The 17,275-nt window shown below is 36.9% G+C and overlaps 1 protein-coding gene across 1 annotated transcript in view; it reads right to left on the reverse strand.

Annotated features, from left to right (window-relative positions):
• Positions 1-11,915: 11,915 nt before the first annotated feature.
• Positions 11,916-17,275, reverse strand: part of LOC131232602 (lycopene epsilon cyclase, chloroplastic) — a 56,254-nt gene continuing 50,894 nt past the window's right edge. Inside the window, exons 9-11 of the mRNA XM_058228946.1 lie at positions 17,138-17,269; positions 14,871-15,003; positions 11,916-12,377 (exon numbers count right to left, since the gene is read on the reverse strand). Of these exons, the coding sequence (XP_058084929.1) occupies positions 12,212-12,377; positions 14,871-15,003; positions 17,138-17,269 (431 nt within the window). The 3' untranslated portion in view covers positions 11,916-12,211. The remainder of the gene's footprint in view (positions 12,378-14,870; positions 15,004-17,137; positions 17,270-17,275) is intronic.

The following is a 17,275-nucleotide window of genomic DNA, read 5'->3' on the forward strand; positions in this document are numbered from 1 at the left end:
GCGTTGGTTGATTTGCCCACGAGCCGTCATGTTGTTGGTTGTAAGTGAGCATACACTCTAAAATATATCCTTAATGGTTTCGTTGCTCACCATGAAGCATGCTTGGTGGCCAAAGGTTTTAATAAGAAGTTTGACATTGATTTTAGGACACTTTTTAACTAATGGTTAAACTAAATTCCACTTGTGTCCTCCTTTCTATTATTGCTCATCATCGCTTACCTCTTTATCAATTAAAATTAAGAGTGTATTTCTTCATAACAACATGCAGGAATAAATATATATGAATATTCCTCATCATTTTAACCTTCAGAGTCTATGGGTAAAGTGTGTCGGTTGAAAAAAAAAGAAAGTATTACATAGCTTGAAATAGTTTCCACTTATATGGTTCAAGCACTTGGTTCTATAATTGAGAACGTGGGTTTTTTACGGTGTTTCTCTGACCATTCAGTCTTTGTTAAGTGGCCTGCTTCTTTTGTTACTATCTTGATAGCTTAACTTGATAACATTGTTTTTAGGGGTAATGATGATGTTGCAATTTGCCCAGATAAAGGACTTATGAGGCTGTAATTTTGAGATCAATTATTATTATTATTATTATTATTATTATTTTTTAATTTTTTGTCTTTTACATTACTTTCTTGGCATTGAGGTTAGGCGTTTAAAAAAGGTCTTCAACTTAAGTATACTCTTGATCTTCTTCAATCCACAAGTATATTTAGTTTAAATCCATTTGATACTCTTATTGAGGTGTTGGGATTGTACCTTAGAAAACCAATGTTTATTTGACTTATTTTAAGCATGTTTCTCATTCATTCATCGACCTAAGTGATATGTGTGAAACATGTTTATTCTTGTGAGTTTATAAGGTTTGTCTTTAAGCATCATGAGATTCGACACAAATTCTTATGGCCAAGAGAATATTGTAGTCCATAGATCTCAGTACTTTAGCCATGACACATATCTTTAGACATGTATGTGTCATTCAAATTGGTCATTTTATTTGAGGGGATTTACTTACTGTCAAGATGAACAATATCTATCATTGGGCCCTAGTTGGTGTCGTTGTGCATTTGTCTTACCCCACATGGGTATATTTGTATACCAAATAGCTCCTTTGATGAAGCCTTTATACACTTACATTCGTAAAACCTCTTACAAGTAACTAACTTGGGAAGCTCATTATGACCAAACTAGAAGATACTTGCTATTACACTACGTCTATCAAATGTTTAACTTGAGGATTTGTAGATGGAGAGATCGTGATATATACTGCTTTGACTCGCTTTATGAGGCTACTTAGTGACTATTGTAAGTAGGTGTGATTGGATGGTTTCATCAGAGTCCTCAAAATCCATACAGTTCAACATGGGATCCACTTGGTCTGCTCGGAACATTAGAATGTGGGTTGATCTTATGATTTGGACTATCCATCAAGTATTTTAAAGACTATACAACACTTTTTTAATTTTTGATTGGTTATGTTTAGTATCTATCAAGTACTTTAAAGACTATACAATACTTTTATAATTTTTTATTGGTTATGTTTAGCCCAGCACACATAGCCCAATGGAACACCACCATGTGTTAACATGTCTATCGAGAAAAGAGGGCCACTACGAGAGAAGGACATATGACTGTTGCACGAGTGGCACGTGACCAAGCTACATAAAGCCCTACCAATACTAAAAATCTTGTAATCTAACATATGCATGACAAGCCCATCTCGCAAAATCATGATGAAAATGAAAATTTTCCAGAGATGATTGATGCTTTCACAAAGATTATGGAGGATTAAGAAACAGAATCTTCTATAATCAGAAGAAGATCAGGGCATGATGGCATAAAGAATCCAAATCTTATTGGAACATGGCCAAGTAACCTATGAGAAATGTCAAGGAAACCTCGACTCAGCCACCGCCCTCTATTTCTATATAAGTAGCATTTTATGAAGAGCTTTGGGCCCTCGCCACATACAACTAATCAATCTCTACAATGCAACGCTACCTATCCTAGTTTTAGCTTAGACGTTCCACTTTTGTCCAGTCATTATGCAGCAAGTCTAGAATTCTTAGTTTAGCTTAGATCAGCTACTGTCTAATGCCATTGTTATAGTACGCTTTAGAAGTAGATTAAATATCCACGATCTTCATTGTCAGATTCCGTTGATCACTGAGTTCATACTTAGTTGACCACTCTCGTCATACAAACTACACACTATAGTTGCTCTGTTCATATAAACAGTTGTAAGTAATTTTTTTTAATTTTCTCTATTTAATTTATTTAATGATTATACTGTTTTTACATGCAAATCAATAAAATTGGCGACCCGGCCTTAGTTGTTTTAATCATAATCATTCATTATCACATAACTGAGAAACCTGAGAACCACAATCACTATTGAAAGAAAAAGTCCGTAGTGCAAGGCAAAAGGATCCTATTAAAGGACCAACCATTTCCTTCATAAATTGCCTAATTGTTGTAACATTGGTGACTAAACAGTTAGATCAGTCTTCTCAAGTCTGATCCTAATCCCGCTAGTTCTAAGGTCGTGATGATGTCATAGGACTTATATAGGAATATGACATCCAACCTAATAACTGACGAGTTGTTTAACCAATTTACCAGAGACCTTATGCCCATTAGGTTGATCGATATTTTGAATCAACCATGATCAAATATATCAATCGGTTCATTACACAGTGTGGTGAAGTATCGACCAATGACTTTTTGATACTCAAGTTGTTTGGTAACTCCTTAACAAAATTGACCATAGCCTTTATACATTTGTTTTGTTCGATAGAATGAGAGAAGGTTTACATATAAGCCCACCATGATCGATAGTGTTCATCCATCCCATTCATCAAGAGTGCTTCACAATTGTTTTCTTTGACACAACTCTTCACTATTGATCAGGTTTGCGGGGCCACCATGGTGTGTATAAGAAGTTATGCAAATTCTAAGCTTATGTGGGGCCACTATGATGTCTATCTTCCATCCAACCAATTAGACATGTGTGCCTCACTAGGATAAAGGGATAATAAAAGAGTAGACCTAAAACTCAGGTGGACCACAATGTGTGAATAAAAGGTAGCCTTATTTTCCATTGCACCTATGTTGTGGCCAACTTGAATTTGGGATAGATTTGATTTCTGTTGTGCAGTGAAGTGGTTTTAATATACACATTACTGTGGACTATGCAAACAACAAGAGTGGTATAACTAGGCTAACCAAAATAAAACCTTGTATGTGCATCCACGCATCGTACGGTTCAGTAGTCACTAACAAAGAAAAAATCTTTCAACCTCAAGGTCACCATATAGGCCCCCCCCCCCCCTCCCCTTGTAACTACTCAATAAATTAAGGTGATTTAGTTTATTGCCCAAGGAATCTTATCTTAACTACATAAGTACACATGTCAAAGTGATGCACACATATGAGAACAACACCCACATGATGAGCAAGTGGGTGTGATTTTTGGACCGTATTTCATTGAGAATGGGTTCTACCTACAATTCTTCCAGATCCTATACAAAATGCCCCTCTCATCTGACATTAATGAGTAATATTAATATTTTTCTCACATGTAAGTGTAGTCATCTTCAATGTTTTCCGTATTGTTATCAATGGTTGTATCACACCCTTCATATATGAAAATATATTTGGTTATCATATGGAAAATATTGGATGTATCACGTAACGTATCGTTGTTTTAGGAAAACATGAGAAAATATTGGAAAATTGTTCAAATTTTTCAATGAAACCTCGACTCAGTCACCACCCTCTATTTCTATATAAGTAGCATTTTATAAAGAGCTTTGGGCCCTCGCCACATACAACTAATCAATCTCTACAATGCAACGCTACCTATCCTAGTTTTAGCTTAGACGTTCCACTTTTGTCCAGTCATTATGCAGCAAGTCTAGAATTCTTAGTTTAGCTTAGATCAGCTACTGTCTAATGCTATCGTTATAGTACGCTTTAGAAGTAGATTAAATATCCACGATCTTCATTGTCAGATTCCGTTGATCACTGAGTTCATACTTAGTTGACCACTCTCGTCATACAAACTACACACTATAGTTGCTCTGTTCATATAAACAGTTGTAAGTAATTTTCTTTAATTTTCTCTATTTAATTTATTTAATGATTATACTGTTTTTACATGCAAATCAATAAAATTGGCGACCCAGCTTTAGTTGTTTTAATCATAATCATTCATTATCACATAACTGAGAAACCTGAGAACCACAATCATTATTGAAAGAAAAAGTCCGTAGTGCAAGGCAAAAGGATCCTATTAAAGGACCAACCATTTCCTTCATAAATTGCCTAATTGTTGTAACATTGGTGACTAAACAGTTAGATCAGCCTTCTCAAGTCTGATCCTAATCCCGCTAGTTCTAAGGTCGTGATGATGTCATAGGACTTATATAGGAATATGACATCCAACCTAATAACTGACAAGTTGTTTAACCAATTTACCAGAGACCATATGCCCATTAGGTTGATCGATATTTTGAATCAACCATGATCAAATATATCAATCGGTTCATTACACAGTGTGGTGAAGTATTGACCAATGACTTTTTGATACTCAAGTTGTTTGGTAACTCCTTAACAAAATTGACCACAGCCTTTATACATTTGTTTTGTTCGATAGAATGAGAGAAGGTTTACATATAAGCCCACCATGATCGATAGTGTTCATCCATCCCATTCATCAAGAGTGCTTCACAATTGTTTTCTTTGACACAACTCTTCACTATTGATCAGGTTTGCGGGGCCACCATGGTGTGTATAAGAAGTTACGCAAATTCTAAGCTTATGTGGGGCCACTATGATGTCTATCTTCCATCCAACCAATTAGACATGTGTGCCTCACTAGGATAAAGGGATAATAAAAGAGTAGACCCAAAACTCAGGTGGACCACAATGTGTGAATAAAAGGTAGCCTTATTTTTTATTGCACCTATGTTGTGGCCAACTTGAATTTGGGACAGATTTGATTTCTATTGTGCAATAAGGTGGTTTTAGTATGCACATTACTGTGGACTATGCAAACAACAAGAGTGGTATAACTAGGCTAACCAAGATAAAGCCCTGCATGTGCATCCACGCATCATGCAGTTCCCTAGTAGTCACTAACAAAGAAAAAATCTTTCAACCTCAAGGCCACCATATAGGCAGGCCGCCCCCCCCCCCCCCCCCCCCCCCCTTGTAACTACTCAATATATTAAGGTGATTTAGTTTACTACCCAAGGAATCTGATCTTAACTACATAGGTACACATGTCAACGTGATGCACACACATGAGAACAACACCCACATGATGAGCAAGTGAGCGTGATTTTTGGACCGTATTTCATTGAGAACAGGTTCTACCTACAATTATTCTAGATCCTATACAAAATGCCCCTCTCATCTGACATTAATGAGTAATATTATCATTTTTCTCACATGTTAAGTGTCGTCATCTTCAATGTTTTCCGTATCGTTATCAATGGCTGTATCACACCCTTCATATATGAAAATATATCGGTTATCGTATGGAAAATATTGGATATATCACGTAATGTATCATTGTTTTAGGAAAACATGTGAAAATATTGGAAAATTGTTCAAATTTTTCAATGAAACTTCAGAAATATTATAAAGATGTCCATTCACACTTAAAAATCAAAACATCACAAAAAATAAGCGTAAATAATATATTTTCTTTGTATAGGGTTTTAATCCATATATTATCTAACTAAACAACTATATTTAAGATCAATTTATAAATCATAGAAGATATGTATAAAAACATACACAATTAATTGTTTTTCAAAATTACACGTGGTACACAAGTAATTGAAATTAAACTATCAAATTATGTCTCGTAATCCAAAATTTAGGTTAATTTCCTCGTCCAAACGAGATTGGTTGACATTGCCCAATTTCAACAAGCAACTATCCATGAATCAACAGCCAGGATCGTTCAAATAATTTAATTTGGGACTATGACTTAAAAATACTAGGTCCCACAATTTAATTCATTTAATGTATGACATGTGTACAGTTTCTTAGTGCATGTGCATTTAAGTATCTAAGTGTTACATGTGCTACTAGGGTATTGTCTAAACCTCATTTTAAAAGAGGTTGCGTTTGAAGTGGGCCCCATCATGATGTTTATGTGAAATCCTCCCAAACCACTAAGTCAGTCACCCAATGTTAAGCCCGAGGCCCAAAAATAAACCCCTCCATGTTTCAAGTCGATCACACGATTGGAAACATGAACAGGGCGACACTCACCCTTCAAAATGTTTCCCTTGGTGTGGCCAACATGAATCACGTTTGGGCATGATTTTTCAAGCCATGCCTAATTTTTTTTGTGGCATCTAATGGTTGGAGTGGATTTCTTATAATCATCATGGTGAACCTTGTTAAAATCAAGAGTGGGAGGCTCTCTCCAAATTGTTTCCTTTGGCGTAGCCCACTTGAATCACAAGCCAGTCTGAAATTTTTTTTGCCCTGAACATTACGTGGAATTACATATTAAATGGTTGGAGTTGATCTTACATGCACATCAAGTGGGCCCTATGAAAAAAATAAGAGTTTCCCTTTTTTTTTAAAAAAAACAATATATTAGCCTCTTACGCCAAACACCACTATGTCACCGGATCTAGCAATGTGGGTGGGACCCTGACTGTGGGGCCAACCTCAATGTATGTGTTGTACATCCACGCTATACATTCCTTTTGCTATCTCATTTCAGGGCATGGACCGAAGAATGAAGTAGATCCAAATTTAAGTGGACCACACCACAGGAAATAGTGGTCATTGAATGCTCACCCTTAAAAACTTCTTAGGGTCCACCATAATGTTTATTTGCCATCCAAATAAGGTAACACAAGCTTGGATGAAGGGAAAACATAAATACTAGCTTGATACACAACCTTTGTAGCCCACAAAAAGTTCTTAATGGTCAATCACTACTATTTCTTGTGGTGTGGTTCACCTGAGATTTAGACTTGCTTTATTTTTTGGCCCATATACTAAATTGAGCTAGCAAAATGGATGAATGACCCGGATATACAACTCATACATCGAGGTGGGCCCATGGTGATGGTCCCACCCACATTGTTGGATCGATGTTGTAGCTAATCCACGGTCCAAGGGTGCCCAAACTTGATTTTTTATGGGGCCCACTGTGATGTGTTATGTAAAATCCACTCCAACCATTTGATGTGTAATCCCACCTTAGGCCCATGCCTATGATTTTGGTGGGCCACAACAAAAGAAACAACTCGAAGAGAGGCATCCACCCTTGATTTTTTTAGGACCCACCATGATGATTATATGAAATCTACTCCAACCTAGATGCCACAACAAAATTTAGGCATGGGGCATAAAAATTAAGCCCAAACATTATTCACGTGGGCCACATCAAGGGAAACAGTTTGGAGGGTGAGTGTTGTCTTATACATGTTTCCAATCATATGGTCCACCGGAATCACGGTTGGGGCTGATATTTAGATTTGGCCCTACGTTGGGTGATGCATCTAGTGAATGGGTTGTATTTTACATAAACATTATGCTGGGGCGCACTAGACTCGTCGATCCCTTTCTCACATAGACACGTGCCAAAAAGGAAACCCTTTATTTATATTTAGCACAATATTATAATATCTTGCAATATTTCCCATGATATAAGATTTTTTGTTTTTGTTTTTGATACTCGTGTGTATTGTATAGGCCAGGTGTGATATCCGTATTATTGGCCAATAATGTCGATATTGCAAACATGGGTTATCCTTGATCTTTTTTATTTTGCATAGCACATAGGGGTGGCGATGAGCCAAGTTGAGGCTATTAAGCCTGATTGATCACGACCAGATCAAACGGTCCAAAAGAAGCCACGTGATAGCCATGCTACCCGAAGTGTAAAAGAACTTCAAAGTGATGAGATTTGGACGCATACATATGAGAGAATTAAACGTTAAAGTTTTATTAAAAGTAACTTTTTGCAAAGTAAGTCCTATCGACGTAAGTATCTAAGCAATCATTAAACTTTAGAGTCTCACCAAAAGCAACTCTTGATACAAGAGCTAGTGACATGAGGAATCGAACAAGTTTCCTACCTAAGAGCCCAATGACGTGATGACTCTAATAAATTGTGGCAAATGAGCTTCAAATGGAAGAGCTAAAGGCACACTTGTGGGAGAATTAAATGTTAGAGTTTTATGAAAAGTAACTCTCTGCAAAGTAAGTATATAAACAATCATCAAATGCTAGAGTCTCACTAAAAGCAACTTTCAATGCTAGAGCTTAATAACACGAGTACTAACAAATTTCCTATCTAAGAGCCCAGTGACGTGACAACTCCAATAAATCTTTCTATGCATGATCGGAACAACAAGAGGCGTACATGATTTCTTGTACATGTAGTTTAATACAATGGGTTATACTTTTGTGGAGAATTAAAAAAATTTACATGGCTAACTATTCAAATATCTAATATTGTTGAACCATTCGTAAAGCAACCACCTCTCAAAATTTATAGAAGCAACACTCGAAGAAAAGCTCTAGGCCCAAGCCATAAACAATCAATATCTCTACGGCTCAACACTGCCCTTATCTTTTGCCTTCTATAGATGTTTATTAATTTAGCATCTTATCTTACTCACTCCACTTTTGTCCAACTATGTTGCAGCAAATCTGGATCCATTAGTTTAGAATAGCTACCGTCTAGCGCATCACTGTTGTACATACTTAGGAAAAGGCTAAATATCTATGACCCCATTGTCGGATTCCTAAATTATCAAGTCCATACTTGATACATTATCAATAACATACTGCTAACTTCATACCACGATCATCTAGTAGTTTCAATGACCCAAGTCGTTATAGGTATTTTATTCTCTCCATTTAGTTTATTTTTCTTTTTTATGATTGTATTGCTTTTACATTCCAATTAATAAAATCAACAATCCAACCTTAATTTTACTTTTGTCCAATCCTTATTGTTTTATCGAGAAACCTAATACGCTATCACCATTAAAAGAAAAATCCTTGGTTCCAAGGTAAAAAGATCTCATTCAAGACTAAACCTCCCATTCTAAAATCACATGATCGTTGTAACAATTGTCAGCTGAACAATCAAACCATTCTCTACAAATCTATAGTTCGAACAATCAAACCATTCTCTACAAATCTATAGTTCTAATCTAGCTAGTTCGACGTTTATGGTCACAAGCATTCAATCGATTCGAGTCAAATACGACTTTAACACACTCGACACTAATCTAATTGCACAAGTTTAACCGAATTCAGGCTTTTCATAATACATGTGGACACGCATCTAGATTGAACAACAACATGGGCCTGCCAAAGTAACTCAAGGCTTACCCCAAAACTTAAGGCCCTTGGCTTGACATTGGTAAAAAGATCTCATTCAAGACTAACCCTCCCATTCTAAAATCGCATGATCATTATAACAATCTTCACAGATCTATAGTCCTAATCTACTTAGTTCGGTGCCGAGGGTCATAATCATTTAATCGATTCAAGTCAAATACAACTTTGGCACGCCCGAAACTAATCTAATAACACAAGTTTGACCAAATTCAGGCTGTTCGTAATACATGTGAACACCCGTCCAGATTGAACAACATCGGCCGGCTAGGGTAAGTCAGGGCTTGACCCAAAACTTAAGGCCCATGGCTTGAGCCTGGAATGGGCCTTGCATAGGGGGCCCAAACCCAACCCAAAAAAATTGGTTGGGTCCAAGCTCGACCTGATCTGACCTGATACTGATACTGGCCTAAAATTGATAAAATCCCAATTTTTGACTTAAATTTTCCTCATCTGCCTGTTTTATCAAGTGGGCCACACGTGCACAAAGAAATAAACATGATCCAAGGTACATTATTGCCTAAGAATTAGAATGGCATATTTTTAGGATATTACAACATGTACGTATAAAATCGGGTCAGTTGGATCAGGCTAAAATTACTTGCGCCCAACCTCGGCCAAAAATTGATGAGGCCATTCCAGACCATGTACAAGCAATAGGTCCAATCCCAATCGAAAGCTGGGTCAGACAGGCTACCCGGCCCCTTGCCACTCTCAGTTGCAGCACATGCACGAAGGTGCCTACCTGTTGAACGATTTGGAACTTGTACAAACTTTATAAATTGGCATGTACTGCATATCCGTCCAGACGTGCACAGCACCAGGGGTTCCCTACTGACTGAGCATTATTGCAAAGCTATTGGGTTAGCAAGCTGAATCTAGATGCTTATATAGCAGGCTAGCCAGCCAGTTTGTCTCTGCAGGGCTTGAATCCAGTTTTTACACCCCTATTTTTATTACAAGAGACCTTTGATACTCTGTTAGAGTGTGGTGGATGATGCTCAAGCACTTATAAATTACCTACAAATTGCATAAGTAGCATACAAGCGAAAATTAAACTGTCCAAATCATGCGTCTTAGTTTAGATGTATATTGAACAAAATATTATCCTTATTGGTGGACATGAAAATAATCTAATGGTGCTATTTTCAACAATTAAGTGTCCGCGAATAAGAGGTTCAAATTGTTCAATCAATCTGATTTTGGGACTGATTTGGAACAATGGTTTCCACATTTTACTCACTTTACTTCGTGTTAATGTGTGCCACATGCACGATTTCTGAGTGTCTGAGTGTCATGTGTCATATTCTACCAGTGTATCAAATAACTCCCCTGTATCAGAGGAGCCTAGCTCTACATAGAGTCCTCTTCCCTGTATCTCACCATTGAAAGATGGGTCAGAATCTAGCAAGCATTTCATTTAGAATTTTCAGAGTTCATTCCCTTCGTACAATGCCAGGAGTGAGAAGTCAACAGTTTGCAGGTTTTAAATTTCTACTAGTGAGACAATGCTTATGATCCAAACCGTTGATATAATGGGCACATTATGAATGGTACATGAAAAAAATATCTCTAGATTGGAGAATCCAAACCATTCAATTGGTGGCCAGCATTTTTCTTTTTTTGGTAATTAGGCCGCCAACTAGTGTAGATACTAATAAAGAAAATATACTGTAAGCCCATCAACTAAGAAATTGATAAAGATTTGTCAGTTAAGATCTTCCAATCAACGGGATTTTGGTAGACGTGTTGGTCGTTTTGAGGCCCATCAGTTTGGATTAGGAAGGGCTCCACTTGCACAACTTGAAAATCTGAGCAAACCTTCAATTTTGGTCACCAATTTCACTGTTACAATCCTGAGATACCTATTATTTTCAGTTATCCTCAACTTTTAAGATCTTTGCAGTCTCTTTTAATCCTGTAACTAAAAATAACTGTGATTTTCAGGCTATGATGCACGGGAAAAGTGACCAACAAATCGGATGATCCAGAATCACATTCATGCATGCCATGTGTCAGCCGTAGGGTGGATGAGCTGCCACATTTTAAAAAGTTGTGGTCAACACACAATAGAGTGAGCCCATTTTCCATTTGTATTGAAAAATAACATAAGAGACTTCCTCTTGGAAATTCAGCAAATTGGAAAAAATATAATGATGTGATGACATCAATGGAGGTTGTTTTGCAGGTTCTGTTTGAGGTGAGATGAGGACTTATATGATACATGACCCACATTGTTGCCCATTACATGGAGTTTTTCAATTCGGACAAGTGAGGCCTAGTGTTCAGTAATCTAGACCACTGTTGGGCCCCATTGTAGATGGACCATGACTATCTCCTTGATGGGAACTTGTGGCCTACAAATACACAGTTAAGAAGAGAAATACAGCAACAGTCCACATTCGACTAAGAAATGTCTCAAGATTGGTAGCTGGTATCTTCCATTCAAGATATTTGTGCAGGATGGTTCATCCATGCTGGGTCTCAATTACCGAACCATGGGTCAGGACTGAAAACCGGTGTACTGTGCAAAGACGCTGATTGCAATTTTTATGTTCATTTACATTGCATTGAAATCTTCTACTGAAATCCTGGAAGACTCCAAGTTTCCACGTGAAAAGGCTCTGAATTTATGAGATCTCTCGATATAAGGATCAAGTCCATCAAGAAAGGGCCAGGAAAAAAAAAAAAAAAAAAAACTCATACATAGAATACATATATATATATACAAGGATCGAACGCTGAGGGAGAACTTGTGCATGGTGTAGTATTACTACTTTATATGAGAAAACAGCGCTGGAATACGAAGTGGGTAAATCTATAGGGTGAGATATGTTCTTACCAAGATTGCCCCAGTTGGATCTGAAAAGAGATGCCTGACTAGGCACATTCGCATGCTCTGTGGTGCAATTACAAACATGTATAAAGCAAACCATACGAGGTCGGCTGATGAGAGTGTGGATCCAAGGAATCCCTGCCACATCCTGCAGCATGGACATCAATCATCTGGTTGGAAGGCAAGCAAATGATAGGCAAATACAGTTCCAGATAGCAGATTCGATGTACATTCAGGGAGCACAAACAAATACAAGTAATGTCGGAGGGAACTGTAATGACTTTCTTTGTATACAACATTGACATTGAAGAACATCAAGGAATGTAGGAGAAAAGAGACTTTGATTTCTGGAGGGATGAAAAACCAACAACATCACATCCCTGTTATCCTGAGTTTTCAATTACCTAGGATAACTATTCATCAAAATATGGAATTAATGAATTTAAACACATATCAGGATTGCCTGGCTTTGCTGTCACTGTTGAGAGCTTCAAGAAGTTGCTTCTTCCTTACATTCTCTCTTTAGGTAACTCTTTGAGATGGTGAAGAAAAATGTGAGAGAGGAAGAATTGCATGTATAGCCTCTTAAGAGCCCTAAATCCATCAAGAGTCCTTGGGTCTCAAAGCCTTCACACTTTTTGAAGGTTCACATTTGCTAGGATTCCACCACATGATCAAGTGGGAATTGTGCCAGCTCATGTCATGTTGAATATGATCACATTACAAATGGGCCCCACTGCCATGCTCATCCATCTTAACAACCTCATTTTGGCTTCACTCATCCTATGAACATGTTCTTTAACTGCCCAACATTCTATCCTATAAAGCATGGCTAGTCTTATACCTATCCTATAAAAATTTTCCTCAAGTATAGCTAGTATGCGGCGATTGCACAAAACTTTAGAGGCACATCTATATTAATTATTAAATATATAATAAAATTACTAAAAGTACAAAAAACCCTGCCAGTGGGAGTTTAATGCTTTCACTGCCTGTCCCAAGCCTAGATGTAGGGTTGGGCCAGGTTGGCAGCTGGTATCAAACTTCCGCCACAACTTTTATCATGAATCATGATAACATAATAATAAATTATAAATATAATAAAAAATACAAAAAATAAAATAAATCATCAGCATCATTTTCTTATCCTCCTCCTTTTCCTTTTCCTTCTTCCTCCTTGTCCTTTTCCTTCTCCTCCTTGAATAGGGAGAACGGTTAATGAGTCCAAAGCAATGTTTTAAATATAAACGATATCGGCTGATATATCCCACGATATATCTTGTATCCCACCTGTGTGATACGAAACGCACAGGTAGTGTTGATATATCCCACATGTTCGATCTAGTGAGTATTTTCAATTTATGGTCCCTTTTTTTATTGAAATTATGTTAAATTGGTGATAAATGGTTATAAATCCATTGGTTCTTCATGTTTTGCATGAAAAATTATGGAATTAGAGTTTTGATTTCGATATCCATTGGTTCTTTATGTTTCCATGTTTTGTTTTGAATTTTTCTTCAACCAATTGTCAATTGAGACTAATTTCGAAGTATTTAGGCGTATTTGATAAAATGATAATCACATACACTCTAATTTTGAAATTTGAGTATAGGTGGTCTGATTTGGGGAAAATTCGATTTTCCCCAATTTCTCCCAAATTACTTGCGATATTGCACTCCAAACATGAAATCAAGCATATACGAGGTCTGATCTACTGATTTGTCGAGTCCTCGCCAATTTTTGAAAAATAAAAAATAATTTTAATTAAAAATTATTAAATTTTTATTTTTTTTCGAAATTTCCCTTCAACCAACTGTCAATTGAGACTAATTTCGAAGTATTTAGGAGTGTTTGATGAAATGATCATCACGTACACTCTAAATGCTTTGCATTCAATTTGAATATAGTTGTATTAGTTCAGTCAAACAACGCAAAGCTTAGGACCCTATACAAAGGAACCCTATTCTGTGAACTTCCTTTTTGAGATATTATTTAAAAGTGTGTACTAAGGTCTTTTTTTATAATACCTGAAGTTTCATTGAAAAAATAACCATTTTCCCAATGTTTTCCCATGTTTCCCAAAAAGTGCGATAAATTACCCGATACAAACGATATATCCTGTGCAATAACCGATATGTATTTGTATCCCAAGGATGCGATACGTAAAGCGATACCGATATTTCGAACACTGGTCCAGAGTCAACCTAGGAAACAAACCGAGTCACTTTAAAACCATGAGAATCATGCTCAGTCACATTGAATTGACAGGTTTCCAATCTAGTAACCCAATCAACGTTGGCCTTGTTGACTTGGATGTCTCTCATGTTGACCAGCCTAGTTTGCAAAATATGCATGTGCCCGTGTCCAAGTTAAATATGCAAAAAAAAAAAAAAAAGAGCACGATTGCAGACAATCATAACATTTTGTATCGAATGGGAGGCTGCTTAACATTATTGACATCATATTCATGTAATGGCTCATATTTGATATTTTTTGTTAGTAAATCTGAATCCAATACAAAGAGTGTCAAGGAACAAACAATATCCATTTTGTACTGACAAATGAGTTTAAGAATGTAACACTATTACTCCATGAAGCTAGCATGAATGCAGAAATGTGGAACTTGGAAGTCTGAACATACCAGTTAGGTAAGCGGAAAAAAGTATTGAAGAACTCTCTGATACCCTCAATATCCAACTGCAAAATTAATGCTAATCCAAAGAGAAAGAATGATCTCTGGCGCTTTCTCTCTTGTGGCCAAAGAGTTTTCCATGCTGACAGAGAAAAAATTTTTTTTATATAAAACAAGATTACATAGAATAGTAGTATGCTCATAAAATCACAAACTATTATCATCATGGATGCTTAGCAGCACAACTATAAAATATAAATTATGAAGGATGGTTTTGAGATCCGCGTGCTTTAGTTATAAACCTGAGATTGATAGATATAAAATGGTGAATGACACTAATCTAATTGTACGACCAAAAGAAAGGGAAAATTTTACCAAAATAAGGCCTTTTTTGTTAATATAAGCCAAAACAGAACTAGGGCTTGTCTATTTGCACAAAAGGCAGGGCTTACAAAGTATTTGCTTAGCAGGGTCAATCTTGTACAGACTCAACCTAGCTAAGAAATGCAAAGAAGATTCACGCAAATGCACATTGAAGTTTTAATAGTATTTTGAAACATGCATGCCAACATGCTGCATGTGTGAGAGATTCAGGCCATTCACCAAGTAGGCCTCACCACATACATGCTGTAGCCCATAAATAGACTAGTCAGTGCATCAAATGAGCCACACATGTGCGTTGAATATGGGACACTAGTTATGTATTTCTAACTATCTTTTCTTATTGGTGCACCACAAGTGTACTCAAGTTATTCAATAACTGTAATGGTGATAGGGGCCATAATGGCTGTTACAACCCTTGTAATAGTCGTTGCGGCCCCCACCCACCCAATTTCTTTTTTTCTTTTTTCCTTCTTCTTCTTCTTCTTTTTTTTGAAAAAAAAAGCCTGTATCGGCCCGGCCCCATAACAAACTGTTACAGGTCATTTTTTTCCATATCAGTTGTTACAGGCCCGTAAATGTGATGGTTCCCACCGTTACCATTACGGGAACCGTTTTTGAAACCTTGATCGTACTTTTGCTTGTAGAATGTCATCTTTGACTTCCTAGTTTAACCTTTTATTCATAGACTACAGTGGGGCACAGTATGGATCAATATTTGTTGGGCCGATACAATGAGTGGTCTAACAACCAAGGGTGGGCCCTTACATGGTAGATGGTCTGGGAATTAGACTTTAGCACAGTCCCATGGGGTGAAGATTTTTTTGGGCCCGAAGGTAGTTGCTAGAATGAGTTTTGCAAGATTAGGATTAGGCAAATATTGTTGCAAATCATAACATATATGCAAATGAAGGATTTTCAGCCCTGTTTTGGCCAATATTAAACCAAAGGCCCTATTTTTTATAATCTTCCACAGATAAAGGAAAACAGATCAGGGCAATCATAGATGCTTAGGAATTTTTTGGTCCCAAAATAGTTTTTAGAATGAGTCCTGCAAGATTAGGATTTATAAACACACACACATGCACACACCACACGCACGTACACCCACCATCAAGCACCATTTTGGAACACACATGCACGCATGTGCATGTGCGCACACAAACCCTCATGGAGCACTATCTTGGAGAACACCTACACCAGCAAGCCTGCCTGCACTCGTGCGCACACACTCATAGTTAATTCCACTATAAAGGAGCAGCTAATATTGTATGCTAGTACTTAAATATCATATAAGGGCATATGAATGATGAGCTTTCAAATAAATAACATTGTGCTTAATAATATGACTTAATACCCTCATCGATCGCCAAGTTTCACCACCCTTATCAACTGCAACTCAAAAGTCCCAATTGATCACATGTGATGTATCATATCCTTATGTTTGTTCATAGCCTTATAACATTCATATATTTGTTTGATGGCAAATTATCAAATTGTTCAAGTAGTTTATATTAACAAAACCTTAGTTTTGTAGTTTCTAGGGCTATCCTTTAAACCCTAGTGGAGTCCAGAAATACTCCAATGTAGATGTAGGTAATTGTTCAAGTAAAATGTAATTGCAATACCCATGATGCAGTGGCAAGAGAAACAAAAAGGCAGTCCATTATATCTACTTAAAATACACTTGAGTTAACACCATTCGACACAAATACTCTCTATTAACTAACTATTTTTAATGAGTTGTGAGTTACTGGATTTTGAAGTGCCATTATATTGAAAAGCTAATACTAATGATTATAATTGTTATGATGATGACGACAAATACATGATGGTGCCACTTGTTTAGCAATAAAAATGGTTGTCATTGACCAATATAATGTGGATACCCATACCTTGCGTCGACACATTCTCAATACTCTTTTCCCATGGAACAACATGCTTGGAATAGGTATGCCGCTTCAAAATATTTGCAATTGCAGAAGCATAAGCTGGAGCCTCTGACAAGGACCGTACAACTGAATAGCCTGTTT

This window comes from Magnolia sinica, chromosome 18, assembly GCF_029962835.1.
Source record: "Magnolia sinica isolate HGM2019 chromosome 18, MsV1, whole genome shotgun sequence".
NCBI lineage: Eukaryota > Viridiplantae > Streptophyta > Magnoliopsida > Magnoliales > Magnoliaceae > Magnolia > Magnolia sinica.